This window comes from Phascolarctos cinereus, unplaced genomic scaffold (genome assembly GCF_003287225.1).
Source record: "Phascolarctos cinereus isolate Bilbo 61053 unplaced genomic scaffold, phaCin_HiC Scaffold_5;HRSCAF=322, whole genome shotgun sequence".
In the NCBI taxonomy this organism is placed as follows: domain Eukaryota; kingdom Metazoa; phylum Chordata; class Mammalia; order Diprotodontia; family Phascolarctidae; genus Phascolarctos; species Phascolarctos cinereus.
In genome coordinates, this window is record NW_027555958.1 from 251,640,120 (window position 1) to 251,665,705 (window position 25,586).

At 41.6% G+C, this 25,586-nt stretch overlaps 1 protein-coding gene and 1 long non-coding RNA gene across 3 annotated transcripts in view; one reads left to right on the forward strand and one right to left on the reverse strand.

Moving 5' to 3' along the window:
- LOC144457647 (uncharacterized) overlaps positions 1 to 19,393 on the reverse strand; it is an 80,797-nt gene extending 61,404 nt beyond the window's left edge. The window contains exon 1 of one of the 2 annotated variants that reach the window (XR_013487114.1): positions 19,268 to 19,393. This is a non-coding gene — a long non-coding RNA (uncharacterized LOC144457647). Of the gene's footprint in view, positions 1 to 18,615; positions 18,818 to 19,267 lie in introns of those variants that run through there. The other variant, XR_013487113.1, reaches the window with a different exon arrangement.
- Positions 18,862 to 25,538, forward strand: AP1S1 (adaptor related protein complex 1 subunit sigma 1). The gene is made up of 5 exons (XM_020966464.1): positions 18,862 to 18,964; positions 21,194 to 21,372; positions 22,085 to 22,193; positions 23,111 to 23,248; positions 24,741 to 25,538. The coding sequence occupies exons 1-5, from the start codon at positions 18,962 to 18,964 to the stop codon at positions 24,786 to 24,788; spliced, it is 477 nt and encodes a 158-aa protein (XP_020822123.1). The 5' UTR covers positions 18,862 to 18,961; the 3' UTR covers positions 24,789 to 25,538.
- The last annotated feature ends 48 nt before the right edge of the window (positions 25,539 to 25,586 follow it).

Sequence of the window (25,586 nt, forward strand, 5' to 3'; positions counted from 1 at the left end):
GTTAAGTGACTTAACCAAGATTTCACAGATGGGCACAGATTTGGGATCTGAAAACAGATCCTTTGACTCCAAATACTATACTTAATATTGATGGTAACGGGGAATAATAATAGATGGTTCTGAAGCAAGAAAGAGTCAATACTAAAGCAATGTTTTAGGAAAACTAATCTGTTAGAATGTGTGAATGGACTAGAGGAGGGACACAAATAGAAATAAGCAGAACAATTTCAAAACTATTAAAATAATCTAAGAATAAAGTGAGAAGAACCTGGACAAGGGTGATGGTGGCAACAAGGACTGACAGGAAGGGAGAAATACCAGAGACATTTGGGAAGTTTCTACTTGAACTTGTTGGAGTTTGGTGACTGTCTGGATATGAAAGAGGGGTCAAAGATGATTCTTAGCCTGGGAGACTAAATGAATGATGGTACTTGGTTAACAGTCTCCTTGCTCTAGGCCTACGGCCAAAAACACCTTGGGCTAATTTGTAAAGACAGCCAATGTAAAGGGATGTGTGTGTGTGTGTGTGTGTGTGTGTGTGTGTGTGTGTGTGTGTGTGTGTGACTCTTCTGCTTTGCCCATGCAGGTTAGATGTGCCCACATGAATCTGTCTAGATGTCTCTAGAGTCTTCCTCCCTCCCCTCCAAGGGAGACCTTGATTCTTGCCAGGAGGGGAATCAGAAGGTTGAGGCCAGAGGCTACCACTCTGCTCTCCTCAGAGAGAGGGGTTACCAGGCTAGAATTATAATATGTCTGTTTCCTTAAATATTGTTAGTCTAGAGGAAGTAACCTTTAGTTCAAGCTACACTCATGATTGTTCACCCTTAACAAGAAAGGAGAACCCTAAGCTATATATCTAAGGCTTGACTCCTTTCCTACCAAATGCCAGTTCCACAATGAACACATGTAGTAAATAAAATCATTTATCCAAATGGATAGCAAAACAGAAATCTGATAAAGTATACACAGGAGAATATGTACCAGACAACACACAAAGGGAATGAGATAACTCAGCTCAACCAGGAGAGAGCTCTCAACCAAGGGGAAATCTCGCATAGTTTCTAGGGTAGCAAGCTGGGAATAGGGACATGATTGAAGTGCCAGCTCTTTTATTTGCTGGCTTCTTCCTCGAATCCTTCTCTCTTTAGGTACATGAATCTGGAATTGCATGACTTTTCTCTTTAAAGCTGGAAACCAGAAAACCAAGATTCCTTTTTTTTTCTCTAGCTCTCACCAACTTGAGCACTGAAAAAATCACTCTCCACCAATAAGAAAAATCTTATGCAAATGAACCTTTAAGCCAAGAATTATACTAGGTTCTATGAAGAGCAATTCCACACTAGATGAAAGTGGTAGAAGGATACAAACAAACAGTTCTCAAAAGAATTACAAACTATTAACAATCATATGAAAGACTGCTCTAAATTATTAATTAAAAGAAAAATGAAAATTAAAACAGCTCTTGGGTTTCACCTCAAACTAAATGGAAACAGGAAACGTTAAAGGGAGATTGGTTGTAGTATTAAAAAAGAAATACACCTTCACTCAAAGCTACCACTGCTAGATATACACCCAAGAAAGACAAAGACAGAAAGCTAAATCCCATGTGCATCAAAATATTCAATGCAGCACTTTTTGTAGTGGCAAAAAACTAGGGGGAAAAAAAAAGCTCCCACCCATTGGTGGCTAAACAAATTGTGGGCATTAATATGAAGGAATATTACTGCTTCATAGAACTTCAGGAAGACTTTGATGGATACAATAATATAAATTAAAAGATCAATGAAATAAAACTGAATACTTAGGTAATTATAATGACTAAGCTCTGCCCTGGAAAAGAGTTAAGGAAATGTACCTACCTCCCCTCACTGGAGAGGCAAGGGGCTATGGGTGTGTGATATTTTATGGCGAGAAAGAGAGTTGGCAAAATATGCTATCGTGTGTGTGTGTGTGTGTGTGTGTGTGTGTGTGTGTGTGCACATGCAATGTGTTGGTTTTGCTAAATGGTTTCTCATAATTGTTTTACAGGGGAAGGCTCAGTGGGTAGGGAAAGGAGAAGGGTGTATTCAGAAATAGTAATAATATTTATATAGTAGTTCAGCATTTACAAAGTGTTATACATGTTATTGGACATTAGCTGGGTGATCCTGAACAAGTCACCTAATCTCTTTCAGCCTTAGTTTCCCAATCTGTAAAGTGAAAAGCTTGGACTCAAGGCCTTTATAGGCCTTTCCATTTTATTTTCACAACAATCCTGTGAGACAGGAACTATTATTATGCCCATTTTATAGATGCAAGGCTGGGAGAAGTTAGGTGACTTACCCAGGATCAAACAGCTAGTAAGGATTTGAGGCAGGATTTGAACTCAGCTATTCCTGACTCTAAGGCTAGCACTTTTTCTACTGTGTCACCTCCAAACAGCCAATCCCCCTTGGAGGCAGCTACAGTCACAGGAGTTGCCTGCCTCTCAGCTGGGGACCCATGAAACTGCTTACCTTGAAGATGAGGTAACTCTCACATGGCTCCAAACCAAGTCTATAATTTCATCACATTGACTGGGAACTCCCTTACCTTAGGAAAATATGGGTTCCACTTCCAGAAGCCAAGATGGCAGAGTAAGAAGTAAGTAGCTCTCACCTTCCCTTATTAACCTCTGAAAGCCCAGAAAATATCACCCCAGGAAAACCCCTGGAACAGCTGAACCAGCAGAAAAACAGGGTGCAGTAGTCGTGTAGCCCAGGAAGTTTGAGGGATTAATAGAAAAGGCTCCTCTTGCCCTAGGGGAGCTGGAGCAGTACAGAACGGGATATGTCCCAGCAAAAGCCCAGAAAGCCCTACCTCAGCATACCAGGGAGAGATCCTGAACCCCAGGTGGTAAAGCAGGCAAGCACCAACATCCAGACTCCCAAGTGTGGAGAAACATCTTGCAGGAGCGAAACATGCATCTGCAAGGAGCCAAAGGAAGCGAAAGGAAAGGTGCCGGTAAGCAGGCACCTCCAGGGACTAGACTACCCAATCCTACCCCTAGAGTTCCGGTGTTGCTGATTCCAGCCCAACACTAGGTAAGGTGCCAGAACCCTACAGCCTCCAACTGCCACCATCGGAGGCCACAGCACACAAAACCAGTGACCAGGCCCCAGGCTGCCAGCACAAGAAACTTGGATCAGTGCCCCCTACTCTCCAGCAGGACAGCTCAATCTTTTTAAAGGCCAGGAAATAAGCAAACACCATGAGCAAAAAGAAATGTGCCATAGATTTTTATTATGGGAACAGTGAAGATCAAGGCAGAAATTCTGAAGAGGACATTGTCAACAAACCCCCACCTAGAACCTCAAAAGAGAACATGAACTGGTCTGAAGCCCAAAAAGCCTTCTCAGAAGAGCTCAAGAAGGATTTTAACAGAGGCAGAAGAAAAACTGGGAAAAGAAATGAGAGGTATGCAAGAGAGAGTCAATAGCTTGGAAAAGGAAGGACAAAAATTAACTGAAGAAAACAACTCCTTAAAAAGCAGAATTGGCCAAACAGAAAAGGAGACACAAAAACTGAGGAGAAAAATTCCTTAAAAAATAAAAAGGGCCAAATGGAAAAGGAGGTACAAAATCTAATAGAAGGAAATAATTTGTTAAAAATTAGAATTGGGCAAATGGAAGCTAATGACTCTATGAGAGTGAGAATCAGTCAGATAGAAACAAAAGAATGAAAAAATGGATGAAAATGTAAAATACTTCATTGGTAAAACAACTGACCTGGAAAACAGATCCAGGAGAGACAATTTAAAAATTATTGGTCTACCTGAATATCATGACGAAAAAAAAGTAAAATACGATCACTTAACTCTCTTGACCTTGGTCTCTCTCCGTAATAAGGAACTGCATTATACCACCTCACCTTTAGAAAATGTTTTAGAGCCAAGCGGTTCTAAAAACACTTGTACTGATATCATAGGTAAGCTGATGATACAATCTTCCATTCCAAGGTTTCACTATAGGTGTATTCCAGCTGTAAATTGTCCATAAGGTCAATAAAGTAAACCAGAGCAAGGGGCTAAGAAAGAAAATACTCAGGACTGTGTTATGGGCTAAAGCACTGGCATTCTGACTCAGTGGGCATGGCATCTTCGGGAGTTCACATGCTTCTCTTTGAGGGACAATATTCCCAAGAATCATAGACTCCATGAAGGAAACATTGAATATGGGGGAGAAAAACAAGTATTACCACCACTACTACCCCTAATATTGAACCCCTCAGGGAGATACTAGCTGGCACAAGAACAACAATAAGGAAAGAGGAGCATCAGAATGGAAATTAATCAGATCTAGCCACAGTCGGCTTCCCTTTGCTCCCCCTTCATCCTATGCTCTCTCTCTAGGCCAGAGAAGGCTACAGTACTACCATGTATTTTTATTACCCACTATATATTTTTTGTTTTTCCCCCTTTTACATTTACTCTTTTCTTCTCCTGTAGCTATAGGCTCAAAGAAATAAAGAATTCTCTAAATGAAATTGTTTGATTTATATTACATTTCTCTTGAGCTATGAACCTTGTAAGTACTATATGAAAAGTGTTTAAGAATGCTGTACCAATTTCTAAATTTCTTTTTTTTTCTGCTTTTTTTGGTGAGGCAATTGGGGTTAAGTGACTTGCCCAGGGTCACACAGTTAATAAGTGTCAAGTGTCTGAGGCCAAATTTGAACTCCTCCTGACTCCAAGGCCAGAGTTCTATCCACTGCGCCACCTATCTGCCCCACCAATTTCTAGATTAAGAGAGAAGTGGGTAGATTTAAAGATGGCTGCAATAAACTGAAAATGGATAAGGATCCACATATGGAAAAGGCCATTCTTCCTCTCTTGCCCTACCGCACCCTCACTTCATGCACATACATATACTATACTCTCAAAAAGCAGGAGAGGCACCATAGAGAGAAAAGTGGACTCTGAGTTAAGATCTGAGTTCAGATCCAGCCTAATTTACTAGCTGTGTGACCTTGATCAAGTCATTTAATCTCTCTTGTCCTAAGTATCTTCATCTGTAAAATGAGTAGGATGGACTTTATGGCTTCCAGGATCCCTTCTACCTCTAAATCTATGATCCTATGATTAAAGTAAGAATTCATTAGACCTCCAAACTCTCAGTCATTATAAAGTCTAAGTCAATCACTGCAGAGAGCTCTCATTTTAGGACCTAGGGGTACTTCCCAACCCAAAACTAGGAAGACAGCAACAGATTAAGGTTGGGAGATTCTTATGCAGATTACAATTTAACATACCTTAGAGGAGATATAATCCAAAACCAGTAACCTGGAAAAAGAGTACAAGCTGGTAGACCCTCATTCAATTTTAGCATCACAAACAAAGGACGCTTCAAGTCTAACTAAACTCAGTTAATTGCTTCTATTTGTCCAGTGTATAATTGCTATTACTCAAACTGTTCAGAGCAATCAATGTCCCCCCATGAGGAACCATGGTTCAGAACCCAGTTTTCATGCCACATTTTTTGATAAAGGCTCTCCTTGACTCTGGCCTGCAATCAGATATCATAATAAATCAATCTCTATCTTTTAGGATATTGCCTTTCTGTGTTAAGAAATTCATTTAATTAAGAAATATGGCATGGAGGTAGATAATGTGATACTGTAAACAGAGATTCCCCCAACCCCTGGTCATAGAATGCAGAAAGAGCTAGTGGTACAATAAGGATCAACATGTCTTAGATACTGAGTTTATAAGTCCTATGAAAGGGTATGCCCCCCAATTTGGCTATGGTACCTTGACTAGTTACACTTTTTGAATGAATCAAAAAATCAGAACTGAGTGTCAACAAGGCCTTCACACCTTCTTGAATCAAGCAAAGCCATTGTGTGAGAGGCTAGGTCATGCCATAAGTGATTTGTATAAAAGGAGCAAGCTATCTCAGAATCAGAGGGAAAAGATTCTGAGCATTTGCATTCCAGAGGGAAGACTGAGCTGTAGGAGAGATGGAAGATATCAAGGACAGTCATTTTCTCTGCATGAAGCTTGGAGTAGAGAAAGCAGGCTGAGGGAAATTCCAAGAAAAGGTCTGCTCTTTTCCCAACTTTCCTCCCAATCATAGACACTATATGGTAACCTGCTTTTTCATTACCCGAATGTTTCCAGTAAACTAAATCTTGCCTCAACCACAAAAAGGCCAGCGTTTAACTAGAGACAAATATTATGTAAAGAAAGGGAGAAAGCCCAGCCTCTGCCTAGGTGTCAGGAAGTTTCCTAACTGGGAGCACAAAGTGATTATGAACTGAACCCAGGACTTTTCATCTAAAATAAATTCCTGAGGGCGGCTAGGTGGCACAGTGGATAGAGCACTGGCCCTGAAGTCAGGAGGATCTGAGTTCAAATCCGGCCTCAGACCAAACACTTGACACTTACTAGCTATGTGACCCTGGGCAAATCACTTAACCCCATCTGCCTAAAAATAAGCAAATAAATAAATAAATAAATAAATAAATAGATATCTAGATAGATAGATAGATAGATAGATAGATAGATAGATAGATAGATAAATAAATGAATGAATGAATTCCCTAAAACCAAAGAGAAAGAAACAAAGCAGACTTTGTAGTTGTAGCTGTTGCTGTGGTTTATATTTAAAATGAGCTAAATATTATAATGAATCATTATACCCCATCCTTCTTATGTCATTTAAATTATTAACTGTCCATGGCCTGGGGCAATGGGACAAGATAAAGCTTCACAAAAGGATGAAGGGGTTTAGCAAGTGTTTTGTGTATTTATGCAAAGGTTTGCTTTCACCCCTTTTTGTCTTTTGCCCTTGCCCCTGAAAACCATCTTCCTCAGCAGAAGACCAACCTGGAGTAAGGAAACAGGCAGCCACCGGACATGAACTGATTCCCCCAACACAGCCACAGAAGCTATTATCACTGCACTATATGCTGGCAATAGAAACTGCCTGAGGCCAACATGTCCAGAGAATGGAGAACAGCCTAGGAACAGGAGCAAGAACCAATGCCAGGGGCAGTCCCAGCTCAAAGGCAGATCGGACGGTCGTGGGCCATAAAGCAGAGGAGAAACCAAACCCACAGCTAGGGCTAACAGATTTGGGGGGAAAGGAAAAAGCATTTGTTAAAGGCTTACTATGTGCAAGGCACTTTACAAGTATTACCTCATTTATAGACTGATGCTTCTTGCAGCATTTCCTTCACCACCACCACTTTGACCCCTCACACCCAGAGAAGGCTAGCCCAAGATGGTGAACCCCAAAACCTAGGGAATAACAATGCTTCCAGCCCAATGCCTTCAGCCATCATCCTGGGGAACATGCCCTGGAAACTGTTCCTACAGGTACTGGAAGACCCAAAAAAAGAAAGTTCTTGCTACCCAAGTCTCTGAGCCTGTCAAATGCTTCGATGTCAGAAGCTGTTGTGATTTTATCAATGGAAATGACATCAAAGAAAAGTATTAATATCAGCTTTGCTGCTGTACTCTAAGGACCACAAGATTTTTCTGTGTGACTTGCAGCTGAAACCTTCTGCATGTGTTCTTTTCCCCATTCAAATGTGAGCTCTTTGAGAACTGGGACTGTCTTTATTCTTCCATTTGTATCCCCAGCACTCAGGACAGTGTATTGCACATAGTAAGTGCTTAATAATTCTTCATTCATTCATTCATTTCCTATTTTTCCTTTGCCTTTATTGTTATAGTCTAGCACCTAGAGCTGGGCCCTAAACAGTAACACTGCCTCCCTTATTCCCTTTCCATTATTTGTGAGTGCAAGAGAGTATTTAGGGATGTAGTCATCAACCACGTACAGAGTTTAAAACCTTTTTTTGGTTGTTGGTATGTTAAATAAACTATTCACAGAGAAATAACTACTTGTGTACTCTAAAAGACAAGAACTGTTTAAACTAGAAGAAGAAATTCTAGATGCAAAGTAGGGTCATAGATGAAGTGGTGAGGTGAGTCATAGCTTTTCTCTATTTTAAAAATACATTTCTGAGAAATATTTTCATTTTTTATCCTCTAACATAAATTATTATCTGAATTTAGCCAGCCCTTTTTTTTTTTAACTACTCAGCACTGCCACCTAGAGCCACAAAGCCCTGAGCGTGGGAGGCCACATGTGCCAAAGAGGGCTCTGCAGGGACCACTCGGTGGTCTGTACCAGTTGGAATAGATTGCCACCTGGTGGACACATTGTCTATTACATTCCATCACTGGTTAATTGTAACAAAGCTGTGGATTTGAGGAAAGCAGCACATGAACTGATGTGGGCAGCCTGACAACTTCAGCAGCCCAGGTATCACATCTCGGTATACACTCATATCATACTACATTGCAAGGCCTTGGTCATTACAGCTCCCAAAACACTTAGTCCATGAGAACCAGCATAAGATCCAGGGCTATCAACCTCTCTGGTCAGCTGCAGATAGAGGTTAGTTTTGAACAACCTAGAATCTAGGTTGTTCTAGAACCTAGAACAAAAATGCTTCCAAGGATCTGAATTGGGACTACCCTTCCTTTCAATAACTAACTACAGAATTAGCTGAGAGGAAGAATTTGAAACAAAGTAGGTATTGAATAGCTAAGCAAATATGAATACAATAGAATATAACTATTCAGTAAGAAATAAATAGAAAGAATTCAGGTAAGCCTTATATAAACTGATACAGAGTGAAGTAAGTAGAACTAGAAAAACAATAAATATAATGACAATGATGTAAATGACAAAAACAAGAAACAAAAGTCAATGCTGAGTGACTATAACACTCAAGCTTATCTCTAAAGAGATGACAAAATTCAACTTCCTCCCTTCATTGGTGAGGTGGGGGAATTACGGGTATGGAATATTGTATATGTTATTAAATTCAGTTTATGGGGTGGCTGCTGAACTGCTCTTGTCCAGCTAGGCAATCGGAGTTAAGTGACTTGCCCAGGGGCACACAGCTAGTAAGTGTCAAGTGCCTGAGTCTGGATTTGAACTAAGGTCCTCCTAACTCCAGGGCTGTTGCTCTATCCACTGCACCACCTAGCAATCCCCTCTTTTCTTTTTTTCAAATTACAAGGTATGACTGTCTAGGAAGGAGGGGGTGAAGGATCTATTCATAAATGAAATAGATGTAAAAATAAAAGATATCAATACAGTAGTCCTAACACTATCCGTGGCTAGGATGAGAAGACAATGACTAAGAGTCCACTGAGTCAGAAATTTTTTTTTTCAGTAGACAAAAAGAGGTTTGTTTTGTTAGCCCCAAAGCACCCAAGTGACAGGGTTGCCTTTGACAGCCATTTCGCTCCATTTGGCAAGGAAGTCAAAAGTTCATTAATTAAGACACTTTCCACACTCTTGTTTTCCTGTAGCAGTTAATTAATTTACATTGGTGTAACTTCTGGATTAAATTATTATTATTTTGTTGTTATTGTTGAATTGTTTCAGTCATGTCCAACTCTTTGTGACCCCATTTGGGGATTTCTTGGCAGAGATACTGGAGTGGTTTGACGTTTCCTTCTCCACCTCATTTTACAGATGAGGAAACTGAGGCAAACAGGGTCAAGTGACTTGCCCAGGGTTACATAGTTAGTAGTCTAAGACTGGATTTGAACTCATGAAGATGAGTTTTCCTGATTTCAAGTCTAATTTTCTATCCATTACACTGTCTACTGCCAAAATTATTATAATCAATATCAATGCAATTTCTGTTGTTCATTTCCTTTTTATTTTCAAATCTTGTTTAAATTCAAGGTTAAATTGTCTTACTTGTATGCCATACCTTTTTTCACTACTATTCAGTTGACATAATGATGTCACATAATGTAACTGATTTAATACATTGTTATAAAGCCACATCTTTTTCTCATTGTTACATTGTAATGTGCTGTAGGTCACAGAAAAAAAAAAACATCAATAACTTTTTTAAAACCAATGTTAAGATAAAGTAGTAGCTAATCTAATGTATTATTGGCCTATGTATATTCCATTTACTCAAGGGTGTTTTGAGGAGATTATAATTAGCTACAGATAAAGAAGGAAATTTTAAATTTCTGGCTTTCCTCATCTGACAGTTCTCCTGAACCAAGGTGATTTCATTTATAAACATTTTTATAACTCTAAAAAAATAGGATGGGCAAAAGAAAAAACATTAATATTGTAATTCTGAGTTTGAGGCATAAATCTGACAGAAACAATTTAATATTAATCTAATATATCCAAGCATTTCTAACCTAGAGAGAGAGATGTTCAAAATGTTATAGTACTCTCACGTGTCCATCGCCACAAGATTTCAAGGTAATATTTCTTGCATAACTACGTCATGCTTTTGCTTCATCCTCCATTACCTAGTCTTTTTCTCCTCTTTGGTATACGTCTTTCAAAAATCTGAATTGAACTCTGTAAATTGGCAACAATAACAAAAGAAGAGAATAGTCAATGTTTAAAGGGTTGTAGGAAGACAGGCACACTAATACATTGTTGGCATAGCTAATGCAACCATTTTGGAAAGAAATTTGGAATTATATAAATTACATTAACTAAAATGTCCATCCTTTGAGAGTTTTCATTAGTAAGCTTATACTCCAAGGAGGCCACTGATAAGAAAGACCCCATAAAGATATCCACTGATTGGGGAAAGGCTAAATAAATTACGGAATATTACTGTTCTATAAGAAATTAACAATGTGAATACAGAGAAGCTTGGAAAAATCTACATGAACTGATATAGAGAGAAGTAAGGAGAGCCAAGAACACAATCTATGCAATGACTACAACAATGCAAACAGAAAGAATCATGAAAAAAATCAAAAGCGATGTTCCAAAATTATAAAGTTACTCAAAAGAAGAGTTATGAGAAGACATGTCCATCCCATCCTTTTGCAAAGGCAGGAGGTCTACAAGTGTCATACATTACACATATTTTCATGCTTTTTCTCTGTATTGATATGCTATGTTGCTTTTTTGTCTTCTCTTCTTTTGTCTTTAAAAAAAATGTTCTTTGTTATATGAGATGGCTTCCTGGGAGAGGAAAGAAGGATATAAGAAAATTATGGTGCTGTTTTAAAAAAAAACATTTTTAAAATGAATTGGTAATGGTGAACTGGTCTAGCCATTCAGGGGGCTATAAAACTGTGCATACCCTTTGATCCAGCAATACCTCTACTAGGTCTATACCCCAAAAAGGTCAAAGAAAAAGAAAAAGGACCTCTACGTAAAAAAAAAATATATATATATATATATTGCAGCTCTGTTTGTGGTGGCAAAGAATTGGAAATTAGGGGATGTTTATTAATTGAAGACTAGCTGAACAAGTTGTGGCATATGGTTGTGCTATGAGAAATTATGGGGGAGGTGGTTTCAGACAAAAAACATAGCAAGACCTATATGAAATGATGCAGAGTGAAGTGAGAAGAACTTGGAGAGCCTCGTGCACAGTAACGATAATGTTGTCACAATGATCAACTGTGAAAGATGTGGCTACTCTGATCAATACAATGATCCAAGACAATTCCAAAGGACTCATGATGAAAAAAATGCTATCCACCTCCACAGAAGAGAACTGATGAACTCTGAGTGCAAACTGAACTATATATTTTCTGCTTTATTTTATGTTGCTTTTCTTTTGCAATATGGCTAATATGGAAGAATGTTTTGCATGATTTCACATCTGTAACTGACATACTGTCTGCCTTCTCAGTGGGTGGTGGAAGGGTAAGAAGGAGAGACAATCTGGAACTCAAAATTTAAAAAGAAAACGATGTCGAAAATATCTTTTAAAAGAGTGTCCAGTCTTCCCATTGTCAAAATACCATCAATTGATTCTTCCATCCCTGATAACAGTTAACCTATATATCTTCTGTCCTTTGTGGCCTCCTTGAAAAGGCCATCTACAATAGGTGCCTCTACTTTCTTTTCTCTGATTCACTTCTTAGCCCCTTAATTCAGCTTCCAACCTCATCATTCCACCAAAACTGCTCTCTCCAAAGTTACCAATGATATTTTAGTTGCCAAATCTAATGACCTTTTCTCCATCCTCATGCTTCTTGACATTTTGCAGTCTTTGCGTATTGATCACCCTCTTCTCCTGGATACTCCTCTCCAGGTTTTCAGGACACCGCACTCTCCTGATTGTCCTATCTGACTTTCTCAGTCTTCTTTGCTGAATCTTCATCCAGGTGATGCCTGCTGATGATGGGTATTCCCACAAGGCTCTCTCCTGGACCCCCTTCATTTCTCCCTCTATAATTGTGGAGTGTCAAACAGTTAGTAAGTGTCTAACACTGAATTTAACTCGCATCTTCCTGATTACACACCCAGTACCCTATTTATAGCACCATGTGTAGCTTCCACCTACCACCACCTTTCTAATCCTCTTAACTCTTACACCCACATACTCTTTGATCCTTGAACAAGACACGCCTTCTTCACTGGTGGTCTCCCATGCCTGGATTGCTTTCCCTCCTCATCTCTGCCTCCTACTTTCCCTGAAGTCCCAGCTAAAACCCTACCTTCCACAGGAAGCCTGCTCCAAACTCCCTTAATTTTAGTGCCTTCCCTCTGTTGATTATTTCTAGCTTATTCTAAATATGACTTGTTTCTACAGAGTTGTTTGCACATTATTGCCTCCATCAGAATGTGAATTCCTTGAGAGCAGGGACTGTATTTTGCCTTCCTTTGTATAACCAGGGTTCAGCACAATGCCTGGCACATAGGAGGCATTTAATAAATGTTTATAGACTGAGTGACTAGAAGAAATTAGGTTACTTCACACGACACAAGATAAGCTCTAAATGGACACGTGACTTAGATATAAAAGGTAACATCGTAAGTAAATTAGAAGTGCAAAGAAGAAATTATCTTTCAGATCTACAAATAAGGAGAAGAGTTCATGACTAACCAACAGCTAGGATCACACAAGATAAAATGGACAATTTTGGATTTGATTATATAAAATTTAAAAAGATTTTGCACAAACTTTTACTACATAAGTAGTAAAAAACATAAGGAAGATAGGTAATGGGGGAGGTGAAAAATCTTTGCAATAAGTTTCCCTGATAAAGGTCTCATTTCCTACATAGATAAGGAACTGATTCAAATTTATACACTTTGGCATCCCCCTATAGATAAATGGTCAAAGGTTATGAACATGTATTTTCTGAAGGAAGAAATCCAAACTATAAACAATCTTAAGAAAAAGAATCTCTAATTAATAATGAGAGAAATGCAAATTGAACCACCTTTGAGGTTTTATCTCATATCCATCAGACTGGCAAAGATGACAAAAGAAAATGACTGATAGTGAAGACGCTGTGGGAAAACAATACAACAAGCATTATCAGTGGAGCTGTGAATTGGTCCAGCCATTCTGGAAAGCAGTTTGAAACTCTGTTCAGAAAGTTACCAAACTGTGACTCAAACTATATCACTACTAGACCTATATGCCAAAAAAATAAAAGAGGAAAAAGAGCTATATGTATAAAAATATTTATAGCATATTGTTTCATGGTAATCAAAAATCATAAATATAAGAGGCTTTCCTCCTGTTGGAGAATGTAAACAAATTGTGGTATATGACTGTAATAGAATATTATTGTACCTTAAAAAAGATAAAATAGAATTTTTTTTCTTTTCTTGCGAGGCAATGGAGTGAAGTGACTTGCCCAGGGTCACACAGCTAGTAATTGTCAAATGTCTGAGGCCAAACTTGAATTCAGGTCTTCCCGAATCCAGGGCTGGTAATCTATCCACTGTGCCATCTAGCTGCCCTGGGTGAAACAGACTTTCAGAGGAAACTGGGAGGACTTTCCATTTTTTTAACTTTGATTTTTACTTTCAATTCCAAATTCTCTCCTTCCTTCACCCATTGAAGAGAAAAGAAATGCAATACCTATTATATGTATGAAGTCATGCAAAACATTTCTATATTAGAAATACTCAAAATAAAACCACAAGAAAAATAAAGGAAAAAATGATTCAATCTGTATTCTGGGGGCAGCTAGGTGGTGAAGTGAATAGAGAGCACCAGCCCTGAAATCAGGAGGACTTGAGTTCAAATCTGGCCTCAGACACATAACACTTACTAGCTGTGTGACTCTGGGTAAGTCACTTAACCCCAATTGCCTCGCCAAAAAAAAAAATCTCTACTCTGAGTCTGGCAGTTCTGTGGAAGTGAATAGCATTTTTGATCAAGAGTTTTTTGGAATTGTGGTAGATAATTCTATTGATCAGTTACTAAGTCTTTCACAGTATTTTACAGTAATCTTTCCAATACTGTACATATTAATATTGCTGCTACTCTTGGTTACAATGTGCTCCTCATTCTCACTTCACTTTGTTCATATATGTCTTGGGAAAACTTTTATGAATTAATTAAGACTGAAGTAAGCAAAACTCAAACAATTTATAAAATGATAGCATTTTAGAAAAAAAAACTTTGAAAGACTTTAGAACACTGATCAACAGAATGAAAAACTGAGTTCAAAAGAATGACTGTGAAACATACCACTTATCATCTAACAGAAAGGTAATAAACCTAAAATGCAGAAATATACATTTTCAGACATAGCTAGTGTAGAATTTGTTTTACTGAACTATGTAGATATACATTGAGGGTTTGTTTTAGGTTTTTAAATTTGCTTAACGAATATGAGAATGGGAGGGGAGACTAATAAAAAATAAAACTTGTTTAACTTGAAAAGCTAAAAACAAAAACCAAATATATAAAGGCCAAAGACCTTTTTTTTACTTAGGTCTCCATAATTTGGCCCCATTCTGCACACTCAACTTTTGTTTCACACTACTTCACAACAGGAACCACTCTGTTCAGTTTCAAAGGTAACCCCTGTTCCTAAGTCAAGGGTGTTTTTGGTGCTATTGTTCAGCTATAACTGAATTGGTGGAAAGACCACTGACACAAGACTGCATGCACAGGTGAGGACAGAGTTGGTGAGACAACCCTGGACAGGGCAAATGTTCTTCATTCTGGCTTCAAGAACAGATACAATGAGGTTCCAGCCTCTACTGGGGACCAACTCAAGAAACATGGAAAGCGAGAGAGACAAAATTTGGAAGGCAGACTTAGAAGCAAAGCTGGCCCCTCACCATGTCCTGGATTTCCAGCTTGCCTCTCTGGACTTGGAGGAATTTCTCTTTAGGTCAAAATTGGGGCCCCTCTCTTGATTTAGCACAGATCTTATCTTGCTCCCATCTAAAGAGCTCATTTACTCCTTTTCTGGTATATTCTAATCTGTATAACTTCTCCAATTTATGCTTGCTATTTACTTTAATAAATGGTTCAGAATAAATGAGTCAGAAAAGAGCAAACTGCTGGGCATAAGCTTAGGGTGCCCAGTGGCTAGGGAAGGTAGTGACTTTTAAACCTAAAAACTGTGCCCCTAGATTAGCAAAATTTAATAGAGTGGATAGATATAATTCTAGGCTGCTACCACTGTCTCTCAGAGGAGAACAAAGAGGCCAGTCTCATGCCCTTTCTCCCATTTCCTAAAAGGCAAGAATCACATTTTCCCTTAGAGAAGAGTAGGTAAGATTTCAGAGATTGCCTCTCCTTGAGCTGTCTGTCTTTATTTTCAGACATTCTCTGTGAATACACATATCTTCCTTGGGCAGCATACCTTACACACAGAATGATAAGACAAAATGCACATATCAGGAGCTTAAAAAGGAAATGGATGCAGTGGTAGCAAACCAATGTGTATAACAGGAGAAAAGTACAGCTCTAGGTTCAAGATAAAGTATTTTCAATATTTTTAAAGACAAAGGTGTAGAAATCATGAAGGGCAATACTGAAGATTCCTGAAAAAAGAAAAAAAAATATGAGCCTGGAAACAAAGTACCTTGAGGAATAGCTCCTCTAAGACATAATATAGTAAATGAGAGAGAGTTCTCTTATGAATAGTCAGAGGAAACTATGGTTCCATTATCTCAGTATTGTCTCCTGTTACACAGTTCTGGTACGCTTATGGTTTAAATTGTACCTAGTTGTAGTTAAAACTGACTGCTGATACTCTCCAGCAAGCTTGCTGATGCAGTATAGTTATAATTCCACCTTCCTTGTCCTGGTTAATTTTTAGAAACCCCCTACCTTTTATTACTGATCCATCCTCCCTGACCCCATTGCCTCACTAGTGATATGTCAGTGACCAAGATACCATGACCAACCCCTTTATCTGAAAACTCTATGAAAACCCAGGTTCCAAAGGGCTCTCAGCCTTTGATGGGAAAACACATCACACCACTGATTTAGGCTACCACTCAGCATGCTGACCTGTGGGAATGACCCTCTATCTCTACCTCCTGAGCTAGTTGGCTAAGTATCAAAAAACCATTCCAACCATCCACATTGCATACCACTCACTAAAACTCTGCCCCAAATTTGCATGATACTTTATTATCTCCATTATACTCTATGCCCATTTAAATATTTCCTTTTCCCATGATATCAGCCAGGGTGTATTTGACACAGTTCTCCACATTCCCAGTTCTGGAAAGTTCTCTGTGTACCTAGGGAGGCTCAGACATTGTCCTTACACTAAACAGTTTCCACAGACTTCATATGACACAGATCTTCATGACTTCATATAAAGAGTTCTATTTAACACAGTTCTTAGACAATCCAAAAATTGTCTTTTTTTATGGCCCGGGTATATCACGACTGCTGGACCAAGACTGCGCAGAAGGAAACCTAGCCAAGGCCAAAGCCAAGATGTTCTCCTCACCTCCCTCCTCCCAAGTGACTCCTCCTCAGGGATGTTACTGGAAACAAACATTTCTCCTCATTTGTATTCACTCCAAACTCCTCAGGTTTGCTATACCCTTCTTACCAGTCACCTTACAATGACCCAATTGATAAACATCCTTTCCATGCTACTATTAAGCAAGCTTCTGTTTTGTTCAATGTCAGAACATCTACAAGTGTCTCATTTCACTACAATATGGAACCTGAACCACCAAAATGGCCAGTCAGGCCAATATAAATAATATTATATTGTATTGTTTTATTTTATCTAAAAATGTTATATTATATAATATAAATATAAAATACAATATTATAAATTTTTTAAATCCCTACTGTATAAGAAAGTAAGAATGATTTACAGTCTCTAGCAGTATTCACATTGATGAAATCACAAATGCATATAGTACAAACCGGCAATAATACTATAATTTCCAATTACTTAGCACAGGTAAATCAGAAGGTCCAGATTATGACAAGTAGCTAAATAGGTAACCCACCCAGGTGGTCTATGAGTACCTTGGACAAGGACTGCACAATGACCTGGTCCCAGAATTTAAAAAAAAAAAAAGGAAGAGAATAAACTGAATTGCTTTTCAATAATTATGCATTATGTTTATGTAAGCTACTCCTTGACACAAAAATTCATCTTTTTATCACCAATTTTCAAACATGTTGTTATATGACTATGAACTACAACACATCCTAATCCCCAAAGTTTCAAAATTGTAATTGGTCAAAAATGCAATGGAAAAATATGGTGGCCATAATTAGGCTGCAACATATTACAAACAAAGAAAAGCACCAGAAGTAGTATAAAGGATGCTGTCCAGAAAATAAACGTATGGGAGTAGCCAGAGGGTGCAGTGCATAGAGCACCAGCCTTGAAGTCAGGAGGACCTGAGTTCAAATCCAGCCTCAGACCACACACTTGACACTAGCTGTGTGACCCTGGGCAAATCACTTAACCCCAATCGCCTAAAAATTAAAAAGAAAAGAAATGTATGATCAGTAAAGGTAGTGAGCCTGTCATGTAAAGACCAGGGGATAACAAATGGACAGCCTTGGATCTACATCAGTATTTACACACTTAGTACAAAATCCTCCAGTAAAATCCTTCATCATGGCATGAATATGGAATTACTGAAGGCCATGCCATTGGTGCACAAACTCCAACATGCCCAACGGGGTGGAAAGGCTCCTACAAGCTGGTAACTGACTCTGTCACCTGAGCACTAGCCTAGGCAAATAAAACATGGCCAGAAGGCTGACCACTTGTTGATGAATTTCTCTGACCAAAGCACTTCATGAAACTCTACCAAGATATGGAGGAAGCTATAATCTAGGTGGATGCAGTATCTATATATGTATAGTATTATACAGATAAAATCATGGTATTCATTTAAGTATTGATTAGGCACTTGTATGCCATGGATTTGGCTAAGCAATGAAAAAGACAAAAACAAAGCAATCCCTGCCCTCAAGGATCTTAAGCTCTCCAGAAGTGGAAATGTACTAAAGGGACCCCAGAAACAGTTATGGGACATCTAATAATGTAGAATAACTGATGGGGATCTTGGTCTTCCCAGAGGAGGGCAGCAGCCCCTCGCCTGGTTCCCCAGTGAAGCCCCTCTTCTTCCATCCCCCGACAATTACTGCTCGGGACCTTGCACGTAGTAAGTGCTCAGTCAGTATCTGCTAATGTGCTTTGCTGACACACACAGTCTCTCAACTCTTCTCCTCAATCACCTTCTATTTCTGTCCATTCCCCTCCCTCACAGCCTCCACCCCGCCCCCCAACTGTCTCTAAGCCGAACCCGTTTTCCCGCCATTTCCCCCCTCCCAACTCTAGAAAGCCTGAGGCCCCGCAGCCCCCATTACCCAATCTCTGTGTAAGTGCCGGCCAAAGTCTCTCGGTTGCTAGGGGCAACGCGGGGCCGGGAACAGCAAGGCCCAGAAGGGAGTTGTCATGGTTTCCGCTCCTCCTCTTTCCCCTCCACCTTAGGCACCGCCCCGCCTCCGCACCCTCGGCGCCCGCGCCTACGCAATACGCTAGGGTGGAAGCCAGGCTCCACCTGGCGGAAAAGGGGTGGGGCTGGGGTCCTGTGGCTGAGGGGGAGGGGGAGGGCAGGGGGCGGGAGAGGGGGGGTAAGAAAAGGGAAAGAGAGGAAGCGGAGCCGGCCCGTACGGTGGCCGAAGAGGGACGCGCTGTGCCAGAGGCTGCAGGATGGTAGGGAGCGCGAAGCTGGGGGAGGGGAAGTGAGGGGCGTGGGCTACAACCGCTGGGACATCTTGGGGGCCAAAGCCCGTAAGGGCGGCACACGCCTCTTCCACCCCAGAGGTGCCCTCCCCCAGGTCGGGCGGGCCTGCCAGGGGAAAGCGGGGAGGAGAGGAAATCGAGGAAGAAGCGCCGCCGCCCCTGGTGGAACTCCCTCCTCCTCCCCAGCCCCTGTCCGTAGGGACTGCAGGGAGGGGGCGTCTCGAGCCGCGGGAGCCCCCGGATCAGCAAGCGGGGGGGCCCGGAGCGCCTTACCGTCGGGCCAGGCGTGGGCGTGGGGGTTCCAATAGGAGGCACAGAAGGGAACCGGCCTGAGCTGCGGGCGCCTGTCCATGGGGACTGGCACAGGGCAGAGGATAAAGATCAGTCCCGGGGGAGATGCCTTTGCCCCCCGCCCACCGGCCCGCTGGAGGCTGAAGGGGGCGGCTTCTTCGGGAGGAAGTTTCTAGGTCTCAGTAGGCACTACGCTCTCGGAAACCCAGGCGTCCAACTCTCCACGTCCCACCCTGCCCTTTCCCTTTCTCCAAGTCAGACCCTTCCCTTTTGTACTCTCAGCTCTCCCACGTGTACATAGGCTCCCCTTTTTCACTACCTCCCCACCCCCCCGTAATTTTCAGGCCCTGCTGTCCTCCTCTGCTGTTCAACCACCCCCACTTCAGTGCCCCATTCACCTTCCCACTTCCCCACCAGCACCAAACTCCTATACTCTTTCTTCCCAACCGGGCACCCTGCTTCTTTCTTTAAACCCCAAGAGCCATTCCCCACCTGCTTCTTTTCCCCTAAGTCTGTTGTGTAGTTTGCCCACATACATAACACACTCTCCACCATTCTCTTCCTGCTGTACCTTTCACCCCCACCCATTTCCTTCTTGTGCCACCATAATAGCATACTCCATAGCCCACACCGAGGAACCCTTTGAAAGAAACAACTGACCAATCATACAGGTGGTATCTTTGGTAGTACTGGGCTCCTTAGAGTAGGAAAGACAATGTCCTCTTCTTTTTCTCCACTTTCCCTCCCTCATCCTCCCCAAATTTCAGTCAAGATCCAACCCAGAAAATTAAATATGTCTTAACATTGCCCTTTGTTTCCCAATGAAGAAGTAATTCTGTTCAAGTTTCTAGACAACTTGATTCCTGTATCTTGAATGACTAGGGGGTCAGGAGGGTGGCAACCAAGGGGATGGTATTAGAAAAGGGAAATTATAGAGATGTATATGTGGGTTCTCAAAGGGAAAGGGGGTTGGATAGAAAAGGGTAAGAAAATATGAGGGTTAAATACCTGAGGGGAATGAAAGCTTTGTGGGAGGAGAGGGAAGAACCTGAATCTAGGAGTAGGATGTTTAGGGTCTAAGAATCCCGAAGTTGTAAGGAACCTCAGAGTTCATCTAATTCAACCCTCACCTGAAACAAACCCCTTCTTCAAGGACTTTTGGTATTGTGAACTCTAGAAGCCTTGAATTGGAGTCAGAAGATCTGGGTTCAAGTTTCTATTCTGCTACTTGCTACCCTTTTTTACCTTGTGCCTCAGTTTCCTTCTTCTGTGAATTGATGGGTTGAATCAACTTAGAGGTACTTAACCTGAGGTCCATGAACTTGTTTTAAAAAATATATGTTTTGAAGACTATTTCCATATAATTGGTTTCCTTTTCAATCCTATGTATTTTATTTTTTTGAATTTAAAAATATTGTTCTGAGAAGGGATCCCTAGGCTTTCCGCAGATCACAAGAGGAGTCCATGACACAAAAAAAGGTTAAGAACCCCTGGACCAGATGATCTCAAAGATCCCTTTCTGATATGTAATCTCTTTCTGTCTGAAATCCTATGATTTCAAGTGGTTATCTGACTTATGGTGATGACTTCCATTAGGGAACCATCTGCTGAAGCAGACCATTCCACTGTTGGAAAACTTTTTGTTAGGATTTTTTTTCATGATCTTAAGCCAAAATCTACCTCCCTGAAATTTCCACTCATTTACCCTAATATTACTTCCAGAAAGAGGGTTAAGTACTAGAAATCTGTATAGTGGGAGTGGGGGGAGTTGGAAAGGCGAAAGAGGGGAAGAAACAGGATTTCATGGGTTAGGAGTAGCAGATTTGAAGGCTAGTATACATGGTGTCAGTGCTGTGTATCAGATATCCATATCTGCAAACACTACTACCCCCTCCACCCTACCCCTAGATGCGGTTCATGCTGCTGTTCAGCCGGCAGGGGAAGCTGCGGCTGCAGAAATGGTACCTGGCTATGTCAGACAAGGAGAGGAAAAAGATGGTTCGAGAGCTTATGCAGGTCGTCCTGGCCAGAAAGCCCAAGATGTGCAGCTTCCTGGAGTGGAGAGACCTCAAAGTTGTCTATAAGAGGTGATAACCAATTCTTGAAAGCCCCTATTCTCAATTCACATTTGCCTGGGTTCTGCTGAATGGGCATTTGGAGATGTTGAACAGTATGTCTGAGAGAGGAGGGCCTGCTTCAGCTCCTAAAATTAGACATGGGGAAGAGGTGGGGTCTGAGAATAAGGGAGGAATCAATCTCTGACTCCAATCTCCTTTCATGACCACACCCTCATTAACAAACTTTTCTTCCCCATAGCTCTAAAACCTGCCTTTTGCCACAATATCCTGTCCCTGAGCAGCAGGTTCTTCCCCCTCTTCCAATCTTATTTAGAAGCCCTATGTATATTGCCTCTAACCCTCCATTGCACATGTTCTAGTTCCTCCTCCAAGTAGGTAAATGATTCAGGTTTTTGCCGAGTGAGACACAGTAGGTCAGAGGACAAAAAGGAAAGTTTATATTTTTCCATGTGTCTGTTCCTAAGATCAAAGGGGCAAGGAAAGAGACCTGGGGAGGTTTGTGTGGCAGAACCACTCTTCTAACCTTACCTTGGGCCTACAAGCTGCCTCAGGAAGTAGTGGGTGGGGTTTGGAGGGAGGGGGTAGAGTGGGAAGGGAACTGGAATCTTGGGGATCAGTTGCCTGGAACCAAATACTAAAACAAGTGCCTGGAACTGGAGGGTTAAAACCCCTGACCCCACCATCCTATTCCCCCAGTTGTACAATGTGCCCCTTTCCCCAGATATGCCAGCCTCTACTTCTGCTGCGCCATTGAGGGCCAGGATAATGAGCTCATCACACTGGAACTGATCCACCGATATGTGGAGCTCCTGGACAAATATTTTGGCAGCGTAAGTTTCTCCCCAGTTTTACCACCTACCTTCTCCCTCTGCCAAAACCAGGGAACCTTTTAGGCTTCCCCCCCAAAGCATAGGGAGATGAATTAAGGGCAATGAGAACAGTAATCCCTTTTTATAAAGATTTAAGCCTATTAGCCATGCCTTCTAATGGTGGGAGTGGAAAAAAAAGTAGAAATTTACTTTAATCCCCAAGATATGGGTATCAGACTTCAGAATTAGGAAAGACAGCTCAGATCTCAGATTTCAGGAAATGGTTTAGAAGAGTATGGCATTTGTGGAAAAAGAGCTGATTTGGGGGGTTAAAGACCTGCGTTTGAATGCTGTCTCTGCCACATCATGTCTCTGTGACCTTAGGCAAGTCATCTTGCCTTTCTGTGATTCAGTTTCATCATCTGTTAAATGAGAAAATGAGACAAGATCTGAAATATCCATTCAAGTTCTGGATCCTATGAATGTCAGACAAAGGTTAAGGGCAGAAACTCAGAACTTGGACAGGGACATGAAGAGATTGGTGATGAGGAATGTGGCAAAAGTTCAGTAAAGAGAAGGCACAGGATTTGTTGTGGGATAGGGGGAAGTTAGCTGAATGAAGGAGAAGTGTGATGAGGAGTATAGGATAGAAGAGTCATAAACTAAGAATATAAAGAAGGGAGTTAGGGGAGAGAGGCAGGATTGGGAGGATCTGTCCTCTGATGGCTCATTCCTGTTCCCCATCCTAGGCTGGTGTTATGGGAAAACTGCTGAATTTGGAGTCAGAAGACCTTAGATTGAATCTCAGCTCTGCCTACCACTTTCCTAACCATGGGCAAATGACTTAAATTCTCTGGGTCACAGTTATCCAGAAGAGATTGGATGAGATTACCTCTAAAAGCCCCTTCTGGCCCTAAATCTATGTTCCTATGTTTCAGGTATGTGAACTCGACATCATCTTCAACTTTGAGAAGGCCTACTTCATCTTGGATGAATTTCTGATGGGTGGTGATGTCCAGGATACATCTAAGAAAAGTGTGCTAAAGGCCATAGAACAAGCAGACCTATTACAGGAGGTATGGAGTGGAGTCAGTGAGGAGGAAAATAGTGGGGTAGATTGCCTTTTCTGCACCCACCTGCCACTTTGTGTAGGGGTTCTCCAGGAGTTGGAGAAAAGAAAAGCCACCTTATGACATTTGTCCCATACCTCAAATAGCTACCCAGATCAATCTTAGGCCCTGAAGACAAAAAGCAAGGTCCTAGGAGGATACAGAGATCCCAGATTCTTATATTTCCAATTTTTGCCCCTTCTCTCCTTTAGGACTAAGGTATCTAACTCCTCAAAAGTAATATAAAGGGAAGAGGGAGTGTGACCCTGGTTCTCTCCTTTTATCTTTCCCATATGCCCTCAGTGCAGCTTCTGGCCCCCCCAGGATGTTAAATTTGTGAACAATAATGAGAGTTTGTAGGCTGGGGTCAAAGGAGATTAATTATTGGCTTTTCTATTTACTGAGGCCACCAGCCCCCTCTGTGCCACAGCCTTCTGGTGCAGTAAGATGAGTCACCAGAATCCGCAGTGATGAGCAAAGCTGACTCGGAGGGAGGGGATAGGGGAAATGGGAGGGGGGGTGGTGTTAGCTCTTTGGTGGAAGGAAAGGCAAGAACTAAACTGCCTCACACAGTGAGTGTCCAGTTTTTCTGCTCAGCTGCCCCCTACCCAGTCTCCATTACACTCCCCTTTGAACTCCCCTTACCTCCAGTGTAGCTCCTCCCCTTCAGGGACCTGGGAGTGTAGCCTTCTGCTTTACCCACACCCTACTAGCCTTTAACTATCTCATCTAACCACCACTCCCTTCTGAAATTTGGTTGTCCTGCCACTTAGCCCCTAAATTTTATAGTATCATAAACCTGAAGCCAGGGGATCTGAAAGGCCATCTAGTATAATTCCCACATTTTAAGGATGGAGAAACTGGGTCACAGGGAGGTTAAGCAGTGGGCCCAAGGTCATCCAGGTAGAAAGCACAAGAGGCAAGATTTGAGCACTGATCCTGATTCCAGTGCTAGTATAACTCTACTTCCCTAATATCTGTGGCATCCAGGCTTGTGCTTAGTTTTTTATGCTCGTGGCTTTGGGTTTTTTAGATGATGGGCTGACTGGTACACTCTTGAGTTTGTGCTGTGGGGGGGGAGTGTTAATGGGGACAGGGGAGCTTCCTTATGGGGAGCTCTCAGCTGTCCCAGCTTTGGCCTCACATTACTCTCTCTCTCCCTCCCTCCCTCTCTCCCCCTCTCCCCCCTTCTCTCTCCCTCTCCCCCCTTCTCTCTCCCTCTCCCCCTTCTCTCTCCCTCTCCCCCCTTCTCTCTCCCTCTCCCCCCTCCCCCTCTCTTCCTTTCTCCCTCCCCCTCCCCCCTTTCCTCTTATTTGTCTTTCTGCCCAATCTTTCTCTGCCTTTCACTGTTTTCCTCCTCCTTTGTCCTTCTTTTGGTGCATCTTCCCCCCACTCCCATTTCTATCCCCCTTCTCTTTGTCACTCCATGTCTTTCTCACCTGGTGTCTGACTGCTTTAGGAAGATGAGTCACCTCGAAGTGTCCTGGAGGAGATGGGTTTGGCATAGCTTCCCACCCCAATGGGAGATACATTGCAGGGTTGCCATGCCTTGGCAGACATGGCTGGTTGCTTCAAAGTCCACACACGTTCAGATCCCTTTTCCCTGTGGAATACCCTTTCCCTGTTCTCTCAGTTTCTCTTGGAGAGAGCTGTGGACTGGAATCCTTCAAACATTCCTTCTTTCTCTGACTCCCATCACTTCATGTTCCTTCACTTTTTCCAGTTTGTGTTTGAGAAATTGGATGGGTAGAGAAAGACTATGACCAAAAAGAGAGGGGTGATGATGTATGTTTCTCTCTCTCTTTCCCCATCCTGAGCACTGACTTCACCCAAAACTTACTTCATTCTCCCATACACTGTAAATATATAAATATGTCAGGTTAAATGGAAATTGTTTTCAGCCCTCCACCTCCCCAAAGAAAAATAACAGACCTCCATTTCCTCCCCCTCCCTACGCCAATCAGCCAGGCCTTCATCCTTTCCTAGGGAAAGGTATCTCTAGTTTATTAAGGAGGGGTGTCTCTTTCCTTATATCTCTCACCCCTGCCCCCCTCTCAGGGTGGGTTTGAATCATAGGGAAGAACACAGCTAATTTTTAAAATGTTACGACTTTGAGAGAACGGATACAGGAAGGCTTGGGCCTGTTGGGAACTCAGTGGAACCCCAGATGCTCTAATTTAGGGGGAGGGAGGGAAGAAGGGTGTTTATTTGTCTCTGTTTCCTTTCTTCCTGAAATAAAAGGACTATCATTTCTGGATTTTCTGCTTATGATATTAGTAGCTCACAATGCTGTAACACTTCTAAG